Here is an 18,610-nt window from a genome sequence, read left to right as displayed (position 1 = left end):
TTTTTCTGTCTGTCTGCGTGTATGTCTGTATATGAAGAAAAGAGGTGATTTATTATGGGATTTGGCTCACATGATTTTGGAGGCTAAAGAGTTCTATAATATGCTGTTTGCAAGCTCTAGTGAACCAGGGAAACTGTTAGCATGGTTCAGTCTAAGTCTGAAGGCCTGAGAGCCTGGGAGACTGCTGGTGCAAGTCTAGAGTCTGAAGGGTGGAGAACCTGGAGTTTTAATGTCCAAGAGCAGGAGAAGTTGGGTGTCCCAGCTCTAGGAGAGAGAGAAAAAATTCACCTTTCCTCTGCCATTTTGTTCTATATATGTCCTCAGCCAATTAGATGGTGCCTGCCCACATTTGGTAAGAGTGGATCTTCCTTACTCAGCCCACTGATTCAAATGCCAACCTCTTCCAGAAACACCCTCACAGACATATCCAGAAATAATGTTTGGCGAACTCTTTGGGCATGTCTTCATTCAGTCAAGTTGACGCCTAATTTAACCATCACAAGCCACCTACCAGTGAGGTCATGGAAGCTAAGAGAGGAGAGTAATTTAAAAACAGTCACCTTCTTCAAATGTTGATAAGAACATGAGTAAGTTGGAGGCAGAGCTGTGACTGTTTTGGCAGATTCAGTGAAATAGTGAGACAAAGAACAGATCTTAGGGCATTGAAGAATGATTTGGAGGTGAAGAAGTAGAGACAGTGAGTGAAGATGGCTGTTTTAAAGGAATTTACTATGCAGGGAAGCAAAAACGTAGGGCCACAGCTAATGGGAGATGTAGGATTAAGATATTCTTTTAAAAATAAACAGAAGCAATGAGATATGACTCCAGAGCATGCCTGTGATTGATGGGAATGATCTTAGTGGGGAGGGAGGGAGAGATCACTGAAGAAGCAACTTTTGGGGAGGTGAGAGAGATGAGATCCACTGTGCATATGGAGGGAATTGCTCTTCGATACAACCAGTCTTATCTTTCATTGCAACAGTGGGGAAGGCAGAGAGGATGGAATGATTTCAGCTAGGTTTGTAGATTTGATGGTGTGGCAATGAGTAGCTTCTGCTCCGATGTTTCCGTTTTTCCAAAGATTATGAAGCAAGAATGGAAAGAAAGGGCTTTGAGAAGAGAGGAAGAGACAAGAAATATCATTTTGGAAAGTTGAAAATCAAGTTACTCAAGAAGTATAGCAGAATTGCTGTACATGAGGGATGGCCCATTCAGAGTTTGTGGTCATAAATTTAATGTGAAACCAATCAACCAATTCTATAATTTTCTTCTAGCCACTTTGAGTTGCACCATTCCCAGCACAGAGAAAGCATATAGCTGGATTCATCCAATATTGTACTTTTGTGAGGTGAATACAATGATTGGAGACTGGAGGAAAGAAATGAAAGGTATTAGCAAGAGAATGAAGGATCATAAAGGGAATTTAAGAACGGAATTAAGAAGGGACTAAAAGCTGGAGTAATGCCCAGGGTGTTGTGAAGGGGATTTTATCCATTCAGTTTACTCAGTCACATAACAATTGAGCTCCTACTATGTACCCAACCTAGTTGTAGGCTCTGTGGATGTAATATATTTATGAACAAGACGGACCAAGTCTTCTCACAGAGTAGGGTGAGATGGACAATAAAGAATTAAAACCATAAGTGTAATTTAAAGTCAGATATTTCTAAGGGCTATGGAGCAACATAGGGTAGGGAGATAGAGAGCAACAAGTGGAAGAGGAGAGAGGTGGTGATTAGAGAGCCCTTCCCAGGTGCCGTCCTGGGAAGAGAATCTGCTCCAGTGAAATTGAGCAAAGACCTGAATGTAACAAGGGAGCAAGTCTTAAGAGAGCTGCGAGGGGAGTAGTGTGCAAGGCTGAGGGGGCAGTGAGTGCTTTTCTGTCTTTAAATGCCATTAGTAGTTGAATAGTAATGCAAAAGAGGCCATGATAAACAAGGTATTTTTTTCCTTCCTTATTGTATTTATAATTGGTGTTCTCATGATACCATGTCACAGCTGGTTTAAGCAAGTAGGTGTTGTGCAAAGGTCATTAAAGTGAGCAATCAGTTCAGTCAAAAGTCTCATGTAAGTAGACCAAATGTTTACAATAAATACAAATAGACTCTATATGATCTATTAATGTCCGGTTTGGCCCTTCATTCTCCAGTGCCCAGCATTGGAATACCACCCATTCCAACTAGTAGTAAGATTCAGCTGATATTCATTGAATACATATTCATGCCTACTTACAAGTTAACACTCAGAAACACACTTTTTCCAAAAAGTTCTTCTAAAGGAAAAGTTTGAACACAAACCCAAGGTCTCTTCCTTGTGCCTTGAGAATGTGTGAACTTTACATGGCTTTTTAAAAAATTTAGAATTCACAAAGCATTGAAATTCATCCTTATAAAGTATATAATCTATGGTTTTCGAGTGTTCACAAAACTGAACCATTACCATAACCTAATTCCAGAATATTTTTATCACCCTTAAAAGAAACCTTGACCGGGTACACTGGCTTGCACCTGTAATTCCCAACACTTTAGGACACCAAGGCAGGTGGATCATGAGGTCAAAAGGTCGAGACCATCCTGGCCAACATGATGAAATCCAGTTTCTACTAAAAATACAAAAATTAGCTGGGCATGGTGGTGCACGCCTGTAGTCCCAGCAACTCAGGACGCTGAGGCAAGAGAATCACTCGAACCTGGGAGGCGGAGGTTGCAGTGAGCCAAGATTGCACCACTGCACTCCAGCCTGGCAACAGAGCAAGTCTCCATCTCAAAAAAGAAAGAAACCTCATGTACTTCAGACTGATTAGCAGTCACTCCACATTCCCCACTCCTCCTAGCCCCTGGCAATAACCAATCTTTCTGTCAGTAAGTATTTGCCTATTCTGGACATTTTATATAAGTGGAATCACACAATATAAGTCCTTTTTGTCTGATTCTTTCACTTAGCATGTTTTCAAAGTTCATGTTGTCGCAGGTGTCAGTACTTTATTCCTTTTTATAGCTGAATAATATCCTATTATGTGACAATACCATATCTTGTTTATCCATTCATCAGTTGACGGGCATTTGGATTGTCACCACTTTTAGGCTATTATTAATAATGCTACTATTGCATTTGTGTATATGTTTATGTGGATATAAAGTTTCAACTTTCTTAGATACATACATACAAGTATAAATGGCTTTATAAAGGTTTGTAAAATGTTTTGTCTTAATACTTCATACTTAACTGCGTAATATATGTTTTAAAAGAATACATTAAGTCATTACATTATTTGCTTAGGCTACTAGTTGAATTATTTAACTTTTTCCCAGAAATCTAAGTACCGTGGGGCTTGCAGGAAGGTGTTACCTGTGTCCTATGGCTCTGCAGCCCCCTCGCTCGCTGCTTGCTGCAAGGGTGGGGGCTGCTGTTTCAGTACCATTCTCATGGGGCACTGGGAATGCAACTCTGAACAGGTGCTGGCTTGTCTTTTCATCAGTAAATACTGCTTCTTCCTTGAGCTGGATATCTTAACTGCCAGTTCATTCTCAGACTGCTAACGTTTACTTTGTCTGTGTTGTCTGAGTTTAAAGTCATAAAACAAAAAACAAATATAATTCATGTAGGTGACATTTGCAAATAGAAGTTTAGAAAAAATGTTTTCAGAGTCTTATAGGGAAAAGTTGACTGTCAACATTGTGCCTTTTGAAATAAATGAATTTAATTCCAGCAAATTTTAATTCACAGAGACAGGGGCAGAAAATAGAATAAAGAAATACTGTCATTTCTCTTTTATGCATAAGGAAAAAAGAATTATAGACATTTGTAAACACTCAGTCATAGATAAAAATCAGATGTTTCTATTAATTTCCCTTAACAGTCAGCCTTGTTTCTTTTCATCATATTCTAGCATTTATATACCAGTAGTTTAAAAAACGGGTACAAGCATAAAGCATAATTGTGTTATTCAAGCATAGCCAAATTATGCAATGGATTATGCAGTTGGCTCTCCTAAATGTCATGCTGGATATAGTTTATCCCTCTCACAGTGAGTCAGAAGCGGGAATGGGTTCATTCACTATTTCCAGAAAGCAGCTTACCACCAGCAGGTGTTGTAACTGGTGGGAAAGGGTAGGACCAGAATGCATACTTATTTAGGGATCTCAGAAATGTACCCTTTGGTACTTACATAGGACTACGTGAGGCTACAGGCAGCTGAGAGTGTTGGCAGTACCTGCAGCTACTCCCCAGCTTAGAAGAAGCTTCCAGTCCCCTATGTGTCTGGGAATGTTTGTCCCTAGCACAAACCTGAGAACAGGTGCTGTGTACTGCTTTGTCATCCAAGTGTGAGTCTCGCTTTGCCACTGTCTATGTGATCTTGGACACATCACCTCAGGATCCAAGTCCCTCATCTGTAAAATCAGGGAGACAGATTAGTTGACCTTTAAAAAACTCTTTTGGCTTTAAAATGCGATGGCTCCACAACTTAGTGGTTTAAGATGCCAAGTATAGTGTATTGGAGATGAATAACGTATAACAGTTGTAAGAGCTCAGGCCCTAAAGTTATACAGAACAAACTTCAAGTCCTGTATAACCTTGGGCAGGTTAACTGAATTTCTGTAAGGCTGCGTTGTGTTAGCCTTAAAGGGGAGATGATGATGATAGTTCCTAGCTCATAGGACTATTGGGGGTAAAAACAGCATTATAAATGCGGAGGCTTTAGCAGTACCTGATACATCATAAGATTCAATCTTTATTCATAATAAGCAGTATTGTTACTTTCTTTAGGGACATTTTATCCTAATAATATATTGTTCCCTTTAGAAATAAGTGAATATAATTCCAGCAAATTTTAGTAATATTGTAAAGTATGTAGACTAAAATTATGTCTAAAAGATTATGATGAATTAGCCATAGATTAAACTTTAAAAAATGTGTGATTTAGATTATTGAATGGCAGGAATATTGGGGAGGAAATGGGATACAGAGAATTATGGAATAAGCAAAAAAAATCTGACTTTCTCCTTGGCCTTCTCGTTGTCTATAATTTTCCTTTTATGTATTCTTTTCCTATCTTAATTTGGAGATGGAATCATCTATGGAAAGCTTATCCAAGTTAATGGCTATTTGGAAGTGAGGCTCTGCATTATTGAAACAACAAAACTAACAAGATTACTGTCATTTCTGTTTATCATGTAGGAATACAAACTAATAAATTTATACAGTTCTGCCTCACTGCCGCCTTGTAATTGCTGCCATTATTTTGGCAAATGTTTTGGTGTGAACCAGGGACTTAGAGGTTTAATAATTCTAGAAACTGACACGCATATATTCTTCCACAGCGTATTAATACAAAACTATCACTATTTAATAGTTGTTTGCTAGATTATCTGAAGGAATTTGTTTAAGATCAAGTACGTAGAGTCAGAACCCATCTGTAAAATGTGGGGAACATTGGCAACTTTAAGTTTGTTGGTTGAGATCTTGGAGATTTAACTATTCACTTCTCAAAACAAGAGCAAGCTGTCTAGAGTGGATATGTGTGTGATAAAATGATATAATAGTACAGATAAGATTTTTAGAGATCACCTCTGAATATATATACTGTATATCTCCCACCTCCTCCATCACCATCTGATCTTACTTTACTGTTGTATATGACAAATAAGAGGAAAAGTTTTGACCCCTTACTCCAGTTTCACCAGCTTCTAATGTGAACAACTCAATCCAGAAATGCTCTCTCTTAAAAATTTCTTTTCACTTCATTGTAATTTTTGGTTAGGGTGAATGTTTTTTAATCCCTAATGTTTCCTTTATATTTCTTTTATAGGAGGCCAGTTATAAGAACTCCCTGCCCATCCTTTTAACAAGAGGCTTAGAAAGAGACATGCCAAAACCACCTCCAAAAACCAAGGTAAACTATGTTTGCTCTTTAGGCGGCCATGTGAAATCTTTAGCATGGTTCTTGGTTTTTGTTGTTGTTGTTTGTTTGTTTGTTCTGAGACAGAGTCTTGCTTTTTTGTCCAAGCTGAAGTGCAGTGGTGCAATCTTGGCTCACTGCAATCTCCGCCTCCCAGGTTTAGGTGTTTCTCCTGGCTCAGCCTCCAGAGTAGCTGGGACTACAGGCACACGCCGCCATGCCCAGCTAATTTTTGTATGTTTAGTGGAGACAGGGTTTTGCTATGATGGCCAGGCTGGTCTCAAACTCCTGACCTCAGGTGATCTGCCTGCCTTGGCTTCCCAAAGTGCTGGGATTACAGGTATGAGCCACGCCACCCGGCCAGCATGGTTCTTTATGCTTTATGATTTCCATGCTCTGTTGCTTGCATTTCCTTCAGCCATTTTGGTTTTTTGTTTCTTTGCTTTTTCTAGGAAGTAGGCATGGGGGAGTGTTGGGAGAGGATCTGGTGATATAAAAGTACTTTTTGTGTAGTACATTTAATCCATGGTTGTATTCAGCCAAAAATTCTTAGGACACGCCTATTATTTAACAGACAGTGCCAATATTTAGTACTTCTAAATTGTTTCTTCTGCTTAGTAACAATTGTTTCTACTAGACCGTGCCTTTTGCAGGAACATGGATGGAACTGGAGGCTATCATGCTTAGCAAACTAATGCAGGAACAGAAACCCAAATGCCACATTCTCACTTATAAGTGGGAGCTAAATGATAAGAACTTCTGAATACAAAGAAGGAAACAACAGACACTAGGGTCTACTTGAGGGTGGAGGGTGAGAGGAGGGAGAGGAGCAGAAAAGATAACTGTTGGGTACTGGGCTTAATACCTGAGTGATGTAATAATATGTACAACAAACCCCCATGACACAAGTTTACCTATGTAGCTCCACATGTACCCCCAAACGTAAAACAAAAATTTTTTAAAGAAGGATATAAAGAGTAAAATGCTAAAAAGTTCACTATTCAAAAAGAAAAAGGACCAGCCTGGCCAACATGATGAAACCCCATCTCTACTAAAAATACAAAAAAATTAGCCAGGCTTGGGTGGCATGCACAGTAATCCCAGCTACTTGAGAGGCTGAGGCAGAAGAATTGCTTGAACCCAGAAGGCAGAGGTTGCAGTGAGCCAAGACCATGCCTTTGCACTCCAACCTGGGCAACAAGAATGAGGAATAGGAGAGGACAGGGGGAGGGGAGGGGAGGGGAGAGGAGGAGAGAAGAGAGCAAAGAGGGGAGAGGGGAGGAGATGAGATGGTAGGGGAGGGGAGGGAAGGGGAGAGGAGGGGAGAGGAGGGAAGGGGAGGGCAGGGGAGAGGAGGAGAAGGGAGGGAAAGGGAGGGACTGAGCTTTCTAGCCTCCAACATAGGAAATAGTCAAGTGCAATAGATCTTCCTAGGATACTTCTAAGCATAATAGAAATGCATGAGATTTCATTTTCCCTTCTGGGGGTAAAGTGTTCAGCTGTAATTTTTAAAAACATAAAAATCACTTTATTGATGTTTCATAATTATGAAGTAACACATAATCAATGGAAAGTATTTACATAAATTTTAACAAAAAAAAATTATAGATATGATAGAATAAAGGCATTAATGTGTAACATTTTGTTTCCCTTAGTAAGAAAAAGATCCAAAATGCACATAGTTGTTTTGCCAGTGAAAAGAAAAACTTCTTATTTTCTTCAGCTTTTATTTAAGTTCAGGGGTACATGTGCAGGATGTGCAGACTTGTCACATGGATAAACGTGCGCCTTGATGGTTTGCTACACAGATCTCCTCCCATCACACAGGCATTAAGCCCAGCATCCATTAGCTATTCCTGATGCTGTCCCTTCCCCAACACCACCCCACAGACAGGTCCCAGTGTGTGTTGTTCCCCTCCCTGTGTCCATGTGGTTTTATGATTCAGCTCCCATTTTTTAAGTAGGAACATGCAGTGTTTGGTTTTCTGTTCCTGTGTTAGTTTGCTGAGAATAGCAGTTTCCAGTTCCATCCATGTCCCTAAAAAGGATGTGATCTTGTTCCTTTTCATGGCTGCATAGTATTCCGTGGTGTATGTGTACCACATTTTCTTTATCAAGTCTAACATTGATGGGCATTTGGGTTGATGCCATATCTTTGATATTGGAATAGAACTGCAGTGAACATACATGTGCATGTATTGTTATAATAGAATGATTTACATTCTTTTGGGTATATACCCAGTAATGGGATTGCTGGGTCAAATGGTATTTATGGTTCCAGATCTTTGAGGAATAACCATGTTGTCTTCCGCAGTGGTTGAACTAATTTACACTTCCACCAACAGTGTAAAAGTGTTTCTTTTTCTCTGCAACCTCACCAGCATCTGTTCTTTCTTGACTTTTTAGTAATAGCCAGAAATATCTGACTGGCATGAGATGGTATCTCATTGTGGTTTTGATTTGGATTTGTCTAATGATCAGTGAAGTTGAGCTTATTTTCCTGTTTGTTGACCACATAAATATCTTCTTTTGATAAGTTTCTGTTCATGTCTTTTGCCCACTTTTTAATGAGATTTCTTTTTCTTGTAAATTTGTTTAAGTTCTTGTAGACTTAATGTTAAACCTTCATCAGATGGATAAGTTGCAAATATTTTCTCCCATTCTGTAGGTTGTCTGTTCACTCTGGTGAGTTTCTTTTGCTGTGCAAAAGCTCTTTGGTTTAATTAGATCCTATTTGTCAATTTTTGCTTTTGTTGCAATTGCTTTTGGTGTTTTCATCATGAAATCTTTGCCCATGCATATGTCCTGAATGGTATTGCCTACAATTTTCTTGTAAAATTTTTGCAGCAAATGTAAAACCCAAAACTATAAAAATCCTAGAAATATTTAATCCATTTTGAATTAATTTTTGTATAAAGTGTAAGGAAGAGGTCCAGCTTCAATTTTCTGCATATGGCTAGCCAGTTCTCTCAGCACCATTTATTAGAGAATCATTTTCCCATTGTTTGCTTTTGTCAGTTTTGTCAAAGATCAGATAATTGTAGGTGTGCAGTCTTGTTTCTAAGTTCTCTATTCTATTCCATTGGTCTGTGTGTCTGTTTTTGTACCAGTACCATGCTGTTCTTGTACCAGTACCATGCTGTTTTGGTTACGGTGGCTTTGTACTATAGTTTGAAGTCAGGTAGCATGATACCTCCAGCTTTGTTATTTTTGCTTTGGATTTTTTGTATGTTAGTGTTCTTTTTTGTTTCTATATGAATTTTACAATAGTTGTTTTCTAATTCTGTGAAGAATGTCAATGATAGTTTAATGGGAATAGCATTGAATCTATAAATATTTTGAGCAGTATGTCTATTTTCATGATACTGATTCTTCCTATCCATGAGCATGGAATGTTTATATTTGTGTCCTCTCTGATTTATTTGAGCAGTGATTTGTAGTTCTTCTTGAATAGGTCCTTCACTTCCATTGTTAGCTGTATTACTAGGTATTTTATTATTTTTATAGTAATCGTGAATGGGAGTTCATTCATGATTTGGCTCTGTTGTTGGTGAATAGAAATACTATGATTTTTGCACATTGCTTTTTTTATCCTGAGACTTTGCTTAAGTTGCTTATCAGCTTAAGAAGCTTTTTGGGTGAAATGATGGGATTTTCTGGATATAGAAGTATGTCAACTGCAAATAGGGATAGTTTGACTTTCCCTCTTTCTATTTGAGTGCTCTTTATTTCTTTCTCTTGCCAGATTGCCCTGACCAAAACTTCTAATATTATGTTGAATAGGAGTGGTGAGAGAGGGAATCCTTGTCTTGTGTTAGTTTTTAAGAGAAACACTTCCAGCTTTTGCTCATTCAGTATGATATTGGCTGTGGGCTTATCATATATAGTTCTTATTATTTTGAGGTATATTCCTTCAACACTTAATTTATTCAGAGTTTTTAACATGAAGTATGTTAAATTTTATCAAAGGTCTCCTCTGCATCTATTGAGATAATCATATATTTTTTGTTGTTGTTGTTGTTTGTTTGTATTTTTTCTTTAGTACTGTTTATGTGATGAATCACATTTACTGATCTGCATATGTTGAACCAACCTTGCATACCAGGGATGAAGCTGACTTGATCATGGTGCATATGCTTTTTGATGTGTTGCTGGATTTGGTTTGCTAGTGTTTTATTGACAATTTTTGCATTGCTGTTCATCAGGGATATTGGCCTGAAGTTTTCTTTTTTTGTTGTATCTCTACCAGGTTTTCATATCAGGATGATGCTGGCCTCATAGAATGAGTTAGGGAGGAGTCCCTCCTTTTCAATTTTTTGGAATAGTTTCAGAAGCTCTTCTTTGTACCTCTGGTAGAATTCTGCTGTGAATCTTTCTTGTCCTGGGCTCTTTTTGGTTGTAGACCATTTCTTACGCCTAATTTTAGAACTCATTATTTGTCTATTCAGAGATCAGTTTCATTCTGGTTCAGTCTTGGGAGGGTGTATGTGCCTAGAAATTTATCCATTTCTTCTAGATTTTCTAGTTTATATGCATACAGGTGTTTATAGTATTATCTTATGACTGTATTTCTGTGGGGTCAGTGGTGATATCCCCCTTATTATTTCTGATTGTCTATTTGATTCTTCTTTCTTTTATTCTTTATTAGTCTAGCTAGTGGTCTATCTAATTTTTTTTTTAAAAGCAGCTCCTGGATTTGTTAATTTTTTGAAGGGTTTTTCATGTCTCTGTCTCCTTCAGTTCCACTCTTGTCTTCTGCTTGCTTTGGGGTTTGTTTGCTCTTGGTTCTCTAGTTCTTTTCCTTGTGATGTTAGGCATTTGGTGCTGTAAATTTCCCTCTTAACACTGCTTTAGCTGAGTCCCAGAGATTCTGATACATTGTTTCTTTCTTCTCATTAGTTTCAAATAACTTATTGATTTCTGCTTTAATTTCATTATTTACCCAAGTGTCATTCAGGAGCAGGATGTTCAATTTCCATGTAGTTGTGTGGTTTTGAGTGAATTTCTTAATCTTGACTTCTAATTTGATTGTACTGTGGTCTGAGAGACTATTTGTTATGATTTCAGTTCTTCTGCATTTGTTGAGGAGTGTTTTACTTCCGATTATGTGGTCAATATTAGAGTAAGTGCTGTGTGGCAATGAGAAGAATATATTTTGTTGTTTCTGGGTGGAGAGTTCTGTAGGTATCTATCAGGTCTGCATGATCCAGAGTTGAGTTTGGGTCTTGAATATCTTTGTTAATTTTCTGCCTAGATAATCTAATATTTTCAATGGGGTTTTAAAGTCTCCCAATATTATTGTGTGGGAGTCTAAGTCTCTTTGTAGGTCTCAAAGGACTTGCTTTAGGAATCTGGGTGCTCCTTTATTGGGTGCATATATATTTAAGACAGTTAGCTCTTCCTATTGAAATGAACCGTTTTCCATTATGTAATGCCTTTCTTTGTCTTTTTTTAATCTTTGTTGGTTTAAAACCTGTTTTGTCAGAAACTGGGATAGCAACCCCTGCCTTTTTTGTTTTCCATTTGCTTGGTAAATTTTCCTCCATCCCTTTAATTTGAGCCTATGTGTATCTTTGACAGGAGTTGGGTCTGTTGAAGACAGGATAATGATGGGTCTTGACTCTGTCCAGGTTGCCATTCTGTGTTGTTTAATCGGGACGTTTAGCCCATTTACATTTAAGGTTAGTATTGTTATATGTGAATTCGATCCTATCATCATGATGCTAGCTGGTTATTTTACAGATTTGTTTATGTGAAGGCTTTATAGAATCACTAATCTATGTACTTCAGTGTGTTTTTATAGTGGCTGGTAACAGTTTTTCTTTTCCTTATTTTGTGCTTCCTTTAGGAGCTCTTGCAAGGCAAGCCTGGTGGTGACAAATTCCTTCAGCATTTGCTTGTCTGCAAAGCATCTTTCTCCTTTGCTTATGAAGCTTAGTTTGACCAGATATGAAATTCTGGGTTGGAAATTCTTTTCTTTAAGCAGCTACCTAATTTCTCTGGCTTATTAGAGTTTCCACTGAAAGGTCTACCATTAGTCTGATAGGATTCCCTTTGTAAGTGACCTGGCCTTTCTCCCTGGATGTCCTTAACATTTTTTCTTTCATTTTGACCTTAGAGGATCTAGTGATTATGTGTCTTGGGGTTGATCTTCTCATGCAGTATCTTACTGGGGTTCTCTGGATTTCCTGAATTTGAATATTGACCTGTCTTGCTAGGTTGGGGAAGTTCTTCTGGACGATGCATGTGTTTCAGCATATGAAGTATGTTTTCCAACTTGATTCCATTCTCCTTATCTCTTTCAGGTACCCTAATCTGTCATAGGTTCAATCTCTTTACATAATCCCATATTTCTCAGAGGTTTTGTTTATTTATTTTCATTCTTTTTTCTGTATTCTTGTCTGCCTATCTTATTTCAGAAAGGGAATCTTTAAGCTCTGATATTCTTTCCTCCACTTGGTCTATTCTGCCATTGATACTTGTGATTGCATTGTGAATTTCTTGTATTGTGTTTTTCAACTCTATCATGTCAGTTATGTTCTCCCTAACCTGGCTATTCTGGCTGTCAGCTCCTGTCTTGTTTTATTATGATTCTTAGCTTCTTTGCATGGGTTACAACATGCTCCTTTAGCTCTGCGAAGTTCTTTATTACCCATCTTCTGAAACCTACTTCTGTCAATTCAGCCATCTCAGCCTCCACCCAGTTCTGTGCCTTTACTAGAGAGGTGTTGCAGTCATTTGGAGAAGAGAGGCTCTAGCTTTTTGAGTTTTCAGCATAGAAAAACTTCTTTAATCCAAAATGTTTGATGAGAATTTTATCATTTATTTGCTCACAGAAAAGTAATTGTATTAGTTTTATAGCCTCTTACTTTTCTAATCTTTAATCTTTTCATTTGAATAGAGTGCCTACTTACTTAGTATATATAATACTCCTAACTAGCCACCATGACATTTATTTTATTTCCATAGGTTTTGGGGGAACAGGTGGTATTGGGTTACATGAGTAAGTTCTTTAGTGGTGATTTGTAAGATTTTGGTGCACCCATCACCCAAGCACCATATACCAAACCCAATTTGTAATTGTTTATCCCTCAACTTCTTCCCACCCTTTCTCCACAAGTCCCCAAAGTCCATTGTATTAGACTTAAATGCCTTTGCATCCTCAGAGCTTAGCTTCCACTTATGAGTGAGAACATACAATGTTTGGTTTTTCATTCCTGAGTTAATTCACTTAGATTAATAGTCTCCAATCTCATCCAGGTTGCTGTGAATGCCATTAATTCATTCCTTTTTATGGCTGAATAGTGTTGCATCATATATATGTATGTGTGTGAGTGTATACATATATATACACACACACATATACACATATACACACATACGCACATACCCAGTTTCTTTATCCACTCATTGATGGGCATTTTGGCTGGTTCCATATTTTTGCAATTGTGAATCATGCTGTTGTAAACATCATGTGAAAGTATCTTTTTTTGTATAATGGCTTCTTTTCCTTTGGGTAGACACCCAGTAGTGGAATTGCTGGATCAGATGGTAGTTCTACTTTTAGTTCTTTAAGGAATCACCACACTGTTTTCTGTAGTGATTGTACTAGTTTACATTCCCACCAGCAGTGTAGAAGTGTTCCCTTTTTACTACATCCATGCCAATATCTATTTTTTTTTTTATTATTAGCCACCGTGATATTTACAGAGCTACTTTTTTTCCAGTTCTAAGACAATATGTTCTTCAAACATTTTTTAATTCACTGCAGGCAAAGTTTTAAAAACTCTATTTTCTGATTTTAATAGGAAATAACTATAAAAATAATTGTAGTTTTATTTTCAAAGACAATTCAGGGGCAACATTGAGCTATTATTTCGTGTTTAACTTATGGCAAGAGTGTATGGTTTATTTTTAAAGAAATAAAACTGCATTTTCTTATAAAACTTATTCTGCTTTGATTCTTTTTTTAGAAAATTATTTCAACTCTCTATTAAGGTTTCTTTTCTTGACTCAAATTATTTTTGTGTCTTTTTTACTGAAATATTTGCATGTCCAAACTTACAGATGATTAATTCAAATGTATGGAAGAAATTTGATTTACTGTACAGTTAGTAAACATTCAATGTCAAAAATATACTAACTAAACAAATTCATTTTGGAAAAAATCGTGTGTGATTTGAAGAACATTTTTAGATAACATTTGCTTATTAACTCTAAGTATTGACTACTTTGAGGTGATGAGACCTTAAATGAATCACTTCTAAAATAAAATATACTCTTGAAACTGGCCATAAAAATGTTTTGAAGCAATTCTGTTACTCTCATGAAATTAGTCTCATTTGTAACATGTTAGTTTTTCATATAAAGAATCATAATTAATGTGCACTTATTGTCCTCCCTTTCATCTGTCTGGCTGTATGGTTTGTGACCAACTAATTCAATAGAGAAATTACTTCATTGGTTAAGCCTTGGTTTGTGACTTTGGCTTCTTTGTGGCCTTACATGGATGAGTTTAAGTTTACGTGAGCAAACTAAACTCCACTTAGTTTGGGGTAATTATCTTTGTAATTTCAAATCTCAGAAATGAGGCAGAGCATGTGAACTATAAGAGATTGTTACGGTACTAACTCTGTCACCAAGATTTTATCTTAAAATCTTTTTTCTTCCAGTTGATCTTTGAAAGCTAAAACTGAGAACACCTTCAAAATATGGTTAGTGTGTTCTTTCTAGGGTGACTTAGTGAGCTGTGAGAGTGATGCATATCCTTGGTATTAACGGTACTCCATTTGGCCTCCATTGCTGTCTTCCTCAGACATCTCTAGTTACAGCTGTATTTGCCTTGGACAGCTAACTATTTCTGATCCCTATATGGGCTAGAGATGTAAAATGGTAATCCAGAAATGGCTTATGTCCATTAGCTCTGGAAGTGTCTCTCTCATCTAAGCATCCGTCCGTACGTGTGTTCCCTCTGCCAGCTGGTATCTCTGCTCTTGAGAGATGAGAAGTGTTATATTTCTTTTCCTTAGGTAGGAAAGCCACATCTTAATTTGAGTCCAGGATGAAAAAGATGATACCTCTATTACACAGTGCTGTGACACTTCTGGATAAGTAATGATTCTCAGCCCTGCTAATTCAAAGACGTACTTGTGTAACTATTCCATGCCAAATACTGCATAGACTATATATGCCAACAAATAATTGGAATGGATGACACAGAAGAGAACATCAAATAGATTTTTAGATAAAAAGGTATAAAATGTAGAAAGACACAGCTCCTTGTAACTTAGTATAGTTGTTGGGAGAGGAGACAAAGTCTTCTTTTACCAGACACAGGTGCTATGGCTCTAAATAAGCCTCATAACCCCTTTTCTTTGCTCACTATATAAACTCTGAAGAGGATCCAATGAACTGAGGGAAGAAAACAATCTTCCTTCTCTTTTCCCTTAGGGTATGCTCTAGACTTTACACTGTAATTGCTGCGTTCTTAACCTTATCAAAAAACTCAAGGTAGGTCATTGTCTGAGGATAAAGATCAGATTTATTCAGTGCTAGGATGAAAGTATAAAATAATAATCTATTTCCATTTTGGCTTTTATTGGGGGATAAAAAATTTACTGATAAAAATTTAAATTATAAGCATGTGATAGTTTTGGTTAGTTACTGGATTTTCCTAATGCTTTCATAGGTGTTTCTTTTATTAAACAGAGTCATATTAACTATAAGATGTGAGCTAAAGATAATGTAGTTGTCAAGCAAACAGTTATGGAGTAGAAGCAACTGTTAATTTCTTTTGCTTTTCAAAGGTTAATGTTTCCAGGAAACATGAAGCGATTTTATTCAATAATGAGATGAGATGTCAGTTATCTTTTCTTAAATGTTTTTTAAAATGCCTGTGCAAAGTAAACCAGATACTTAAAATAATATAAGGTTTTGAGAAAATTTAGTGACCATATCATTTTTCAAGACATAGTTCAGAAAATGACTTAATAAACATTGAATTTTACTAAGTTTCCAAGTTATTTTAAAATCAGCGTTAGTGGGCATGCATACATTTTATATTTCTTTCGTTAACATATACATTATAATTAGTATTCTGTTTTTTCCAGTTAACATTATTTATGTTATGGGTTTCCATGCATCAAACTAGTTTGTGTGCTTATTGTTTTAGTAAAAGTAATAGTAGTAGTAGTAATAGAAATAATAGCAGTGATAATGATAACTAACATCAGTCAAGTACCAAGCATTGTACCAACTACTTAATGTATTTTATCTCATCTAATCATAATATTTCATGTGTTGTCATATCATATTTAGCCATTTTGAGTATTTGAGACTCTAATTTATCATTAGTATAAAAAACAACTATATAAGTGCTATAATAAAGAATAACTTTTGAATATGGAATAGTGTTTTTTTAGATCTTGTTATCTATATTACAATTAAAGGATATGAGTAGCTTTAGAATTAAAGGGTATGACTAATCTATCCTAATGTACCATCTTTCCTCTCTCAAAGTAACACTATTTAAAAATTAAATTAGGCCAGGTGCGGTGGCTCATGCCTGTATTCCAGCACCATGGGAGGCTGAGGTGGGTGGATCATTTGAGGCCAGGAGTTCTAGACCAGCTTGGCCAACTTGGCAAAACGCTGTCTCTACTCAAAATACAAAAATTAGGCATGGTGGCGCATGCCTGTAATCTCAGCTACTCCGGAGGCCGAGGCACGAGAATTGGTTGAATCTGAGAGGCGGAGGTTGCAGTGACCCAAGATCTCCATTGCACTCCTGTCTGGGTGACAGAATGAGACTCTGTCTCAAAATATAAAAATAAATTAAAATTAATACTTATTTTCATGCATATTATAGGAACATTGCATATCTATATATCTATACATAATATATGTTATAGTTTTACAGGTTTTGAAACATTGTATAAAAATAGTACACAGTGTACTGTGACTTCCTTTTTCTATTCAAAATGCTGTCAATGTTAACTTTCCGTAAGAATATGGTTGTTATTCTTATTTTTCTCCAATACTTAGATTGTCTCCAACATTTAAGTCGCTTCCAATATTTTGCTATTACAAACATTTTTAAGTGACTAATTTCCATATGACTCATCCTATGCACATGTGGAAATATTAAATCATCAGCATGTGCATCTTTAACTTGTCAGGTAATTACAAATGCTCTCTTAGGATGTTGCATCAACTTACATGCTAACATCTGTATATGATTGCTTCCATTTTTCACTTCCTCACCAGTCCTTGGTAATAGGAGTTTTTGTCGTTACTGTTTTTCCTCAGCCTACTGGCTTTAAGATGCATCTTGCTATTGCCTTAATTTGAATTGCTCTAATTTCTAGTTGTGCCAGAGACACTGAATATCCATGTGTTTCCCAGTCCTTTGCAGTTAGGTGGGGCCAGTCGACTACTTATAGTGTTACTTCAGGAGCAGAGAATTCAAAAGCTTGTGCATAACTCTTGAACTATATCTTATTGTACAGCAGCTGCACAGTGCAGCGTGGACCTTTTAGTTTCTTTGTGATGCAGAGCCCCCTGTCAATCTGCATTGGCTCTGTGTCATGACCAAAAATAAACCTGTTTTGTGAAGCTACTGAGATTTGGGGTTTAATTTGTAACCTCATCATAATGAAGTCTATCCTGATTAATACAGATGGGCAGCTTTTCATATGTTTATGTTGTCCTATGTTTATTAAGCTTTGATCATATCTGTGATGATTAATTTGTGTGTTGCTTTGTTCTGTCATTGACAGTTTTATTATTGGATTATCACTTTTATTGATTTGTAAGAGTTTACTTGTTAGCTGTTATCAGTTATGTGTATTCAAAGTACCTTTTGTCAGTTTTTTCTATATTCATGTATTTACTATATTCATATTGAATATAGTACCTTAAAATGTATAAAAGATTGTTTTAATGTAATCAAATAAATCAATGTTACATCAACTAAAAATAATGTAGTATCAGCAAAAAATAATAAGCATTGTTTATTCTTTTTCAAGCCTTTTATCATTTAACTTGTTTTCTTTTTTTCTTTCTTTTGGTTTGTCCTACTGTGTTGGTAGTGAGTTTAGTACAAGGTTAGGTAAAAGCGGCGATAGCATGCCTCCTTGACTTACTTCCTGATTTTAAGGGAAAATTTCTACATCTGATTTTTAAATATGATCTTGACACTTAAAAAAATAATTATTTTAGAATGCCAGACACTTAGTGGACCCTTAATAAGGACTTGAAATTGCTCAACTGCCACTTTTATTTTGTATGAAAGTAGTTAGTATTTTTCTTGTTGTTGTTTCTTTCTTTTAGAAGATAGAATCTTGCTCTGTCTGTGGCCCGGGCTGGAGTGCAGCAGCTCAGTCTTGGCTCACTGAAACCTCAGCTTCCTGACTTTAAATGATACGCCTGCCTCAGCTTCCCAAGTAGCTTAGACTACAAGTGACCACCATACCCTGCTAATTGTTTTATTTTTTGTAGAGATGGGTTTTCACATCATTGCCCAGGTGGGTTTTAAACTCCTGGCTTTAAGCAATCCTCCCACTTTGGCCTCCCAGAGTTTTGGGATTATAGGCTAAGCCACTGTGCCCAGCCAGTGTGTTTTTATATCTGTTTTCCTTTATATATCTGCTTATTACTGTGTTTGTGACATTTGCTGTATTTGGTGGGTATGCTTTATGATTTTAAGGAGGC

At 36.7% G+C, this 18,610-nt stretch overlaps 1 protein-coding gene across 6 annotated transcripts in view; it reads left to right on the top strand.

The window, feature by feature from the left end:
* Positions 1-18,610, top strand: part of FAM13A (family with sequence similarity 13 member A) — a 385,882-nt gene that overhangs the window by 209,318 nt on the left and 157,954 nt on the right. For all 6 annotated transcript variants that reach the window (XM_012437742.3, XM_012437744.3, XM_064369163.1 and 3 more), the window contains one exon: positions 5,810-5,893. In XM_012437742.3, coding sequence (XP_012293165.2) covers positions 5,810-5,893 — 84 coding nt within the window. The remainder of the gene's footprint in view (positions 1-5,809; positions 5,894-18,610) is intronic.

Source organism: Aotus nancymaae, unplaced genomic scaffold (assembly GCF_030222135.1).
Source record: "Aotus nancymaae isolate 86718 unplaced genomic scaffold, 86718_ANA_hifiasm-v0.15.2.pri h1tg000006l, whole genome shotgun sequence".
Lineage (NCBI taxonomy): Eukaryota > Metazoa > Chordata > Mammalia > Primates > Aotidae > Aotus > Aotus nancymaae.
This window is presented reverse-complemented; position numbering and strand designations above follow the sequence as displayed.